General features: G+C 46.0%; 3 protein-coding genes across 3 annotated transcripts in view; 1 reads left to right on the top strand and 2 right to left on the bottom strand.

Annotated features, from left to right (window-relative positions):
* The window catches only part of LOC128277135 (succinate dehydrogenase cytochrome b560 subunit, mitochondrial-like), a 10953-nt gene extending 7645 nt beyond the window's left edge, over positions 1-3308 (top strand). Inside the window, exon 4 of the mRNA XM_053015588.1 lies at positions 2859-3308. Within this exon, the coding sequence (XP_052871548.1) occupies positions 2859-3166 (308 nt within the window). The 3' untranslated portion in view covers positions 3167-3308. The remainder of the gene's footprint in view (positions 1-2858) is intronic.
* Positions 318-2224, bottom strand: LOC128268691 (uncharacterized). The gene is made up of 3 exons (XM_053005883.1): positions 2177-2224; positions 966-2068; positions 318-889 (listed from the first exon to the last, which is right to left on the bottom strand). Exons 1-3 carry the CDS (start codon positions 2222-2224, stop codon positions 589-591), a joined length of 1452 nt encoding a protein of 483 aa, XP_052861843.1. The 3' UTR covers positions 318-588.
* A 5280-nt stretch (positions 3309-8588) lies between the features above and the next one.
* The window catches only part of LOC128277107 (protein enabled), a 20966-nt gene continuing 19984 nt past the window's right edge, over positions 8589-9570 (bottom strand). Inside the window, exons 4-7 of the mRNA XM_053015560.1 lie at positions 9339-9343; positions 9142-9227; positions 8851-9069; positions 8589-8761 (exon numbers count right to left, since the gene is read on the bottom strand). Coding sequence (XP_052871520.1) covers positions 8609-8761; positions 8851-9069; positions 9142-9227; positions 9339-9343 — 463 coding nt within the window. The 3' untranslated portion in view covers positions 8589-8608. The remainder of the gene's footprint in view (positions 8762-8850; positions 9070-9141; positions 9228-9338; positions 9344-9570) is intronic.

The following is a 9570-nucleotide window of genomic DNA, read 5'->3' as shown; positions in this document are numbered from 1 at the left end:
AAAGCTTGAGGTTGAGCGAATGAGACAACTTGGAACGCGAAAGCCTGCCCTATCCATGTTATTTGCCAAATTCGAATAAAACGATTATCTTTAGATTTAATATTGGTTTGGTTTCTCATACTAGACGCACGCATACGCATCGTGCAACGCCGAAAAGAATAATTCCGTTTAAAATGCCGCTAACCAAGGCATTACTTGGCAGTAATCGTTCAGCAGTCGCTCAGTCCCGATTTTAGATTGCAAATATTTAATACTTGCCAGGTGTGTTGCAACAAAATAGCAGGTAGAACCTGCTAGAGGCGAACTTAGGACTCAAAGACTGAAGCTTTGGCTACAGCTGGGCAAGGGTCTTACGTAGAATTACCGTAGTTTGTTACCGTTAAAGTACTAGTTAAACGACTATGAGTAGAAGATGCAAACAGGGACATATTGGCACATTTGTTTTGGTATAGCTTTCGAGCGGAGATAGACCACCGCCATGACTGTTTTGGCCGACTCGCCGACCAGGAACTCGGGCAAACAAAAGTAAGTGTTAAAATCGCGTTAATCGTTCAACCATTGTCCGATCCATTCGTTACGTTCCAGCGGTCAGTGATGGTGATAATCGCGGTTGACTAGTGGAAGCCGGTTGGCGTTGCTGGTGGCAACTGCTAATGTGTCACCGATCATAGCAGGCCGTCCGGTGTTTGTTGCTATCGATGTAGGTCCGTTTAGGTTGCTATTGGCGTTGGCGAGAGCATTGTTCAGCGGGGCTCCAACTCCATAGCCTGCTATGCTATTCACCATCGCTAGAGTTCCACCGTTCGAAGTGCCGGCACCACCAACGCTTCCGATACCGCTGCCACCACCAATTATCGCGTTATTTATGTTGCCACTGTGTCCATTGGGCCTGCGGTTGAGAAAAGAAAAAATGTAGGTTTTCTAAAGAAACGCAAAGTCTACCGGGACCCCGAACGAACGCTTACATTAATTGCACATGTGAAACATTCTTCAAATGAGCGTTAACGGCCAGTGCCACGGAATCGTTTACCGACAGCTGCAGATTCTCTTCGATCTTTTTCATCTTTTTGTTCAGATACACCTTCAGCACTTCGTAGTGGTACTTGCAGCTACCGTGCCGTTTCCGTTTCGACTGTACCGATGCCCGCTCCAGCTCCTCGACCGCGCGCTGTAACGCCGACTGATCTTCGAGCGACGAGCTGACCTGACCGCGGATCGATTGAAACTCTTCGCGCGTCACAAACGGTATCTCGAGTGACTCCATGAACTGCTGCATCTCGTCGTAGTCCTTGCCCAGCTGTACCGTTCCCTTCACCAGCCGGTTCATGAGCTTGTTGTGGTGGATGTAGTTCTCCGACGACCGCGTAATGATGGCCGCACACTTGCTGCAGCGCATCGCGAACGTTGAGTAGCATCCGCCAATGTACTCCTGGTACGGTTTCAGCAACCCGCCTGCGCAGTGTTTCGAGTGCATGAACTGCGAGAACGCTGCCCACTGTAGAAAATGATCGATTTCGATGATCCGGTAGCCCTTGAACTTTGGTATCTCGTCCGGGTCCATCCCGTTCTGGCAAAGCGTTTGCTGGACCGGGTTTGGCCCGATGGCCATGCCGGGCGCCGCCGGAGTGGTTCCATGCTGTGGTGCTGCCGTGCTCGGTTGCTGTTGTTGTGTGGCAGTAGTAGGCGTTGATCCGGCCGTCGAAGTAACCGGTCCATCGAGAGGCACGCTGCGCTTGGAGATTCTTGGCGTTTTGCTACGATTCACGGTGGCCGGGTTTCTACCGACGTTGGATGAACTGCTGGGACCCGCGTTGATTCCTGTTGTAAGTGAAAGGTTTGAGACTGACGTTGACGGTGGTGGACACTTTTTGTCCTCTATCCCTTTGAGTTCCCCAGCAGCCGCCTTAGAAGCATCGCTAGGAGGGGTTGATTGTGTGGACGTACCCGATACCGAATTACTGCTACAGCTGCCGTCGTTTGATGTGACACTCGGCGTAAGGATGTTTGCTATATCGGAAACAATCGCACCGAGCGACAACTGATCTTCGGTCGCACGGTCCTGCTGCTGGTGCTGTTGTTGCTGGTGTTGCTGCTGGTGTTGTTGCTGGTGTTGTTGCTGATGCTGGAGCTGTTGCTGGTGCTGCTGTTGGTACTGTTGCTGGTGCTGTTGCTGCTGTTGGGCCTGGAGAGCAGACTCGTGGACGGATTTCCGACGGGTCATCATTTTTAAGGCTGACGATAAGCAACACTGTACGAAGGAGGGTTTTGCGCTTTGCTACTTCTAAACGGTTTTCAAATTTGCCCAAGTTTTCTTGCCGCTTGGACACAATATTTTAGCATCCGTTTTATGCTTTTCAACGCAACCTATGATCGGAGAAGGACGAAGGACGAAGGGAAAATGCCGTTTGTGTTTCCTGATTTTTTTTATATGGTACCAAACAAAAACAAGCTCTACTTTAGTGACAGCAGGCGTGGTGAAAATAATGGTGGTGAAAATAGTGGTGGTGAAAATGCTCATATCAACTATGGTATTTTTCATTTCAACCGGTTCGCCAACCGGTTATTGAACGGGTTCGTTGTTGACATCTTTGACAGCTTTTACTTCGCCAGAGCAATTTACAATTTACTTTGTTTTTCAATCTCTGTGCAACAATTTACGCGAGTATTTTCTACCCTTGAAAACCTCTTCTGCCTTCGCTTTGCCGAACTAACGACCGATTCGTGAAAACCGTAACAATCATGGCCGCAAGCCTACTGCTTAGGTAGGTGCAAAGTGGGTGACGACGAACGGTGCTCCAGATTCGCCTCCCAACACCGAGATGCTGCCCAGTCGCCGACGTCCTGGGCCTTGGATTGAGCGATGTCCATTACGCACCGCTTCACCGGAATGGCACTAACGGGCTACATAACCGTCCTCGGACTGGGCGCCCTGGCCTTGCCACACGACGCCACGCACTATCTGACCATGCTCGAGGGCCTGAGCGCTCCGACGCTGATCGCGCTCAAGTTCATGATCGCTTACCCGTTCGCCTACCACACCGTCAACGGTGTGCGCCATCTGTTCTGGGATTTGGGCAAGTTCCTGACGATCAAGGAGGTCTACACTACCGGCTACACGATGCTCGGTGTTTCCGGCGTTCTGGCTGGTGTGTTGACGGCGCTGTAAGCGCGGCGGCCACAGGCAGTCAATGAGAGAGAGTATGAGTATGTTTTGAAAATCTGCTAATTTATTTAAAAAGAAACCTGGCTAGTTGGAACAAAAACGTTGTCGAATAAAACCAAATTAATTCCCACTGAAAAAGGGTCACTAAGTAGTACTTTTTCTAATCCAAGCAACCCGCCTCAGGAAAGCATTGAACAACGTCCTCTCTTCCGTTATCATTTACTTCAGTTTTCACTTTTTTTTATTAATCGCAATATGTTTTTTGTTGTTCTTGTGTTAATTTTATAAAATTTGTAGGTTATCTATAATAGTGTGTGTGTTTGTTTTGTGTGTCAGTGTTTTCATGTTTTCCTTTCAACTTTGCTTGCATTCTACCACCACGCATGATCACGATCCACACGCTGATCCGGTTATCGGTTCCCTTCTGTCGCGTGTCCCAACACCGGTCCCCGTCTTCACACGCGTTCCTTTCGTTTTCGCTTGGCCTCTCTCTTCCTAGTTCGGGAACACCTTTCAGAAATCGATTTATCTATTCTGCAACCTCTTACTTATCAAGTTCTGTTTCGACTCGAGTTCAATAATATATTCGGCAATATTTCGGCGCCGTTATGCGTGGTTCTAGTGGTTTGTTTTTTTGCTTCTTTTCTAAAATTAATTTTATTCTTTTAGCTGTTTTGCTTTTGCTGTTCATTTAATTTTCCCATATTACGCACCAATTACGTCGTCGTCGTCGTCGCTTTGGCCCATTGACCAACACCACGACGAGCGATCGCGAGAAGAAGCGATCGTATTCTAATAGTTCTTTCTCTCAGTTCGCTTATAGGATAGATCGTAAACAATAATACAAAAATTAAAGTTAATGTAAAATCACAAATCATATAGCATGATGCATCCGATGATGATAGCTTTCTTTTCTTGAATATGTGTGTATGTATAATGTGAGCGTGTATATATATACTTTTATATTCGTGCGTTTTCCCCAATCGGTTGTTTTCTAGTTCGCGTTTACAATTCTTTCCCGTAACACACTCGGTTCTGGCGTTTGAGGATTTTCACGGCTTTGTGCAGTACGAGTTGTTGTTGGGTTAGGTACTACCATTCAATAACCCGCCTTTCCCAGCATGTTCTGGGGCTTCATTCGTTGACCATCGTTAAACCACTAAATCTACCCACTTTAAATGTATCGTTATCGTATTCATCACAACTGCCTTCCACAACACGCCTATAGCAAACGGAAGTGAATTCGTAACGAAAACGATTCGTAATCTAGAGAGGGCTTTTCCGTTTGTTCACAGTTCATTTCAATCTCATCGTAAGTAGAACCTCCCAACAGCTTGTCGGCCAAAAACAGGCAACGCTTTTTACTTCGTGCCACAGTCCCACATCGGATAAAACGGTTCAAAAACAGACAATCAATGGGAGTATTTTTACATCTATAAATTAATCACTTTTTCCCATGCGTGTATTGAGGTCAAACATATCAAGGGAAGCCCTTCGTTGTCGGCTTCAACGTCGGATCGGAACGGAAAGTTCGGTACGAAACGCGGCCCCGTAAACCATTCAAATATTGACGCCAGTTAGTTTGTCGTCTCCTGCGCACCTCGCGTTGTCTTAATACTGCTTTTAATGATGCGGACTGCACTTTTGCACGTGACCCGCAGAAGGAGTTGCGAGCTGAGTTAGAAATGATACCACCTTTTTGTTGATAGTGGCTACTGAAAACGATAAATATGCCAGCCAAACCTCACCAATCATCCGTTTGCCGCACGCGTTTTCTAAACTTACTTCGATAATAGGCTGATCCCCCGCGCATTACACCTCCTTTTTTGGTTTTTCCTTTCGCGAGTGTGTTACCACGTGTTCGTGTTACATTTCGTTTTGCGTGGCGCATATTATGCTGCTTGAGACCCTTCTTTTGACTCGAATTTCTTGTATGGGTCCATTTAAGATATCGTTTACGCTTATGGAAGTATTTGGGAGTTGATGGATGGGCTTTATGCTTTTCTATATCCAGTTTTGCTTTGTTTTGCTGTGTGTTCTTAGAACGGAAATCTTGGGTAAGGTTAGGCGACTGCTTCTACCTGTAATAAGTTGTTGTATTATTCTGTTTTACTTTTGCTTTGCGGCTCTATTTTGCGGCTTACTATTGCGTGTGCTAGTATGCGTACTATCGAGAATCCGGGTAGCATCCGCACGGAGCACACGTCCGTCCACGCGCGGGTTGGTGTTTTCTTGTTTTCACAATTCGCTTTCACTGCCGTCATATTATCCTGCGGGAGTTTCATTGATCCTGATTGATTCTGGTGTCGTATCTCCTTTCTCCACAGGGTCCACAGGAGGTTGCGTATGGTATCGTGAGTGTGTGTTTGTATGTATGAATTTGTCTGCGCGCGATCGTTCTCCGTCGTTGGCGTTTTCCGTTTTGTTGTTGTTGAGAATATCGATTATTACTTTATGTACGTAGTGTTTCTATTTACTGTAATTCGTTAAGTTTAATAGCGATTCTTGTGTCGTTCGAGTCTTTCTATAAACTTAGTTTTTAAATCGTATGGATTCAATTTTTTTTCTTTTCAATACGCGCACCTTCACCACTGTTTGGGTTATCCATTAAAAAAGAGAGCGTCCTTTCTTACAACGGAATAGCACAGATTGCTTCTGTGCACCACCTCTATCGACAAGCGCCGATCGCCGGGTGATCGCCGGGATCGCCACCCTCTCACGAAGCACCAGATCAGTTCTGAGGGAAGATCCATATTGTTGCAATCCGTATTTCTAACCATCAATCCGATACCGCACGACGACGCAAAACCTTGTGTATGTTCTCTTGTTCCGTGTTTGACTACATCGATGACTATTCACGACCAAACCCATCGTCCGCCGTCAAACTCTGTCGACCGAACTCCATCCTTCTCTCGTTACAGGAGAGAGTGTTAGTCTGTTTACCTATTTACATGTGGATGTAGCGAACTATACGTGGCCCTACCGAAGGATCTACATTTTCTGTCCTACGAGTGTTCTTCTTGTTCATTCTTTTACTTGGCCATCGTTCCTTTCCGTTCCTGCCCGTTTCGTGGCCCTTTCAACACCGTACTGCGAATGGCGATCGCTTAATTTATTCTAGATTTTGATTTAATTCATTTGGTGGCGTACAGCGTGGGGTTAGGAGGTTCGCAAACCAACAATTTACTGTTTAGTATCGTTTTGTTTTTTTTTTCATTGCCTCGTTGCAATCTCTGTGACCAGAACCAAAGCGCAGAACAGCCAGCCAGTAGGAGAGCTCCAGTCTGCAGTTTTGTTTTTTTTCTTCCGTTTTCGTTTTATTTTATCATTACTTTCGCTTACATATTCAATTGGCTTTAATTTCAATGATGCCTTCTTTCATTCGAGGATGATTTCGAGAGTGTTGAATGAATCTTTACAGTTCGATCTGATTTATTCGAAACTCTGCCCAACTTGCATACCCCGAAAAAGCAGTAATAAGCAGACAAAGAGAGAATATGGCTGACACACAGAGACGACACATGCATAGACGACGACAATGGGTAATCGTTTTCCTGAACATCGTCCGGAACATTTCAGAGACGATTGTTTTGGACAAGGTTCGCCAAAAGAACAACAAAATGTAATTCATAATGGTTTCTTTTTCTATTTAGTAAATCCTGAACCTTGCTTTTACTCCCATTCATTTTCCAGCATACACTCCACTCTATATTACAATCCGCGATCCACGCTCCGGTGATCAATAAAATTCGTCAGTAACAAAGCCTGAAGCCAGAATTGAAAAGAGCATCGTATAATGACATGGTAAAACTGAACTAAAACAGTTTTTAATCTCGCACTAAGGGGTTCCATAGCAAAACAAACATTTCAGCGTCATGAAAACAAAAGAAGCCACCAGAAACCAACCGATCCTGTGACCGGTTTCTCAAAAGAATACTTTGGCCACGATTGGGATGAAGCAAATTCGGCCTACCAAAACCACTTCATCACGCCGATTCGTGTCTCATGCGTCGGTACAACAAACAGGCTCCAACGGTCCTAATATTAAGCTAATGTCGTCGGCAACGCGCACCATCACAACGACAATGGGTAATCGTTTTCCTGAACATCGTCCGGAACATTTCAGGGACGATTGTTTTGGACAAGGTTCGCCAAAAGAAAAATAAAATGTAATTCAAAAAGGTTTCTTTTTCCATTTAGTAAATCCTGAACCTTGCTTTTACTCCCATTCATTTTCCAGCATACACTCCACTCTATATTACAATCCGCGATCCACGCTCCGGTTATCAATAAAATTCGTCAGTAACAAAGCCTGAAGCCAGAATTGAAAAGAGCATCGTATAATGACATGGTAAAACTGAACTAAAACAGTTTTTAATCTCGCACTTAAGGGTTCCATAGCAAAACAAACATTTCAGCGTCATGAAAACAAAAGAAGCCACCAGAAACCAACCGATCCTGTGAGCGGTTTCTCAAAAGAATACTTTGGCCACGATTGGGATGAAGCAAATTCGGCCTACCAAAAACCACTTCATCACGCCGATTCGTGTCTCATGCGTCGGTACAACAAACAGGCTCCAACGGTCCTCATATTAAGCTAATGTCGTCGGCAACGCGCACCATCACACTCTGACCGGACACACACGGTAACCGAATCTGAATCCTCCTACTCTTTCTTGTAAATTCAAACTGCTCCATTACACCATTATTTCATAAAACGTCATATCTACTAAGAAAAAGCCTCACTCATGTCACCACAGAACGAACTGGGTACTCGGGCGTCGATCGATATTTCAGTGTGCATTCCTAACTTCACCATAACGCATCCGCTTCCGCTTTGGCCGCGCGTCCCTCAGAGCGAGCCTGGCTTAGTTCGAATATTATGATAAAGGCAGCAAAAAGAATTCTTCAAAAGGAAAAAGAGAGACGAAACCGGTTTTTCCCAGTGTGTGACCCGTAGTCGATCGTACGCGAAGCTAATCAGTAAAAAGAAACGCAACAAACGGATTAAAAGAAAAATATAATTCATCGATCAAAAACAATAGAATAAAATGAATTCTAAACTCAGTGCGCCACCCTCGCACGTGTAATATCTTGTAAATACTATTAGCGCCCCGGGAGGAACTCGGCGCCCGCTCGGTAGCTGATAAGCTTCACTTTTCACGATGCGACCAACTGTGTCTTACACGCCGTCGTGTCTCGCGTCGTGTGCCGAACCGTCCGCGATTAACGTGTCCCGCGGTCCCGAGGCCGGCTCGGCCCCATACATGGCCTCTATGATGCTTCTGGCGGTGCTTAGCAGTAGAAGTTATAGTAGTTGTGTAGTGTAGCAGTAGTAGTAGTTATAGTGTAATTGTAGCAATAGCTTCTTCCTATCCACAGCGTCCGCCGCGCTGCTGCTGCAAAAGCGCCGAGAGCCCCGAGAGTGATGAAGGCGGCCCCCATTTACCTACGGTTGTTGAATTCCACTCTGATAGCTTTTATGATTTCTTGTTTCGCTTTCGCAATTTCGCTGCGCATTTCGCGCAGAATGTCCTCCTTCAGATTCTCGAGCTCGAGAGCCGTCGGTAGCGAGAAACTATCACCACCATTGATCTGCTGTTGAGAGATAGGGGGAGAACAGAATTTAAGGGTCACGGTCCCAAAATACGGTCACCATTTCCACCAAAACGGCCTTCGGAACGAACCTTCAGTATCGTCTCCTCGCTGGCACTGCCAAACCGTTTCCGCGCTGGCTTCGGTGATTCTGATCCACTCAAGCTACTGGTGCCCCCCTGACCGCCGCCCGTACTACCGCCTGCGCCTCCACTGGAGCTACTGCTGCCCAGTTTGTGCGGTAGTGTGCTCGACTTCTCCCAAGCTCGCTGGCGTGACCCGGACGCGCCGGCGTCATCGTTGGAGTCCGGCTGTGGCAGGGAGTTGTTAAAACGACAAGGATGGATTAGTGACCCAAAGAGCTTTGAGGCCTGCCCACTTACCTCCTTCTTCTCGGCTTGAGCTCGTCGTCGGGCAAGCGTCTTTGCCATTTCGTCCATCATCGACGCCATACCGGATGATGATCGTCCTGGCAGCGTAAAATCGGAGTCAGAATTAGTCAAAATCAAAACCGAACCAAAGTATATGATAAAAGTAAATATTTCAAACAGTAAAGGTCCTGTAGAGATCCGACGGTTACGTGTTCTGAAAGTGTGAGCGTTGCCGGTCCACTTAATAAACAGCGCCATTCTTACAAATAAGGACATTTACAATGAAACTAGTAGGTAGTGTATTAGTTCTAACGATAATCGTGACTCGTGATACGATCGTCTAAAGATCGTAAGTATCTTTCGAAACCGTCGCTATAAATTCTATCGGAATGGAAAAAGCTGGATGAAACAGAATTTTGGTTCACCAATTCGCCGCCCGAT

This window comes from Anopheles cruzii, chromosome 2, assembly GCF_943734635.1.
Source record: "Anopheles cruzii chromosome 2, idAnoCruzAS_RS32_06, whole genome shotgun sequence".
Classification (NCBI taxonomy): Eukaryota; Metazoa; Arthropoda; class Insecta; order Diptera; family Culicidae; genus Anopheles; species Anopheles cruzii.
Note: the sequence above shows the minus strand (reverse complement) of the source record. Positions and strands in the feature narration are given on the sequence as shown.

What these genes read in the sequence shown, in the direction of transcription:
- LOC128268691 (XM_053005883.1), bottom strand. Translation starts at nt 2,224, where the DNA reads ATGATGACCCGTCGGAAATCCGTCCACGAGTCTGCTCTCCAGGCCCAA. An exon ending in AGTCTGCTCTCCAGGCCCAA is followed by an intron (nt 2,069 to 2,176) that starts CAGCAGCAACAG and finishes CAACAACAGCAC; the next exon opens with CAGCAGCAGGACCGTGCGAC. An exon ending in GTTTCACATGTGCAATTAAT is followed by an intron (nt 890 to 965) that starts GTAAGCGTTCGT and finishes TCTCAACCGCAG; the next exon opens with GCCCAATGGACACAGTGGCA.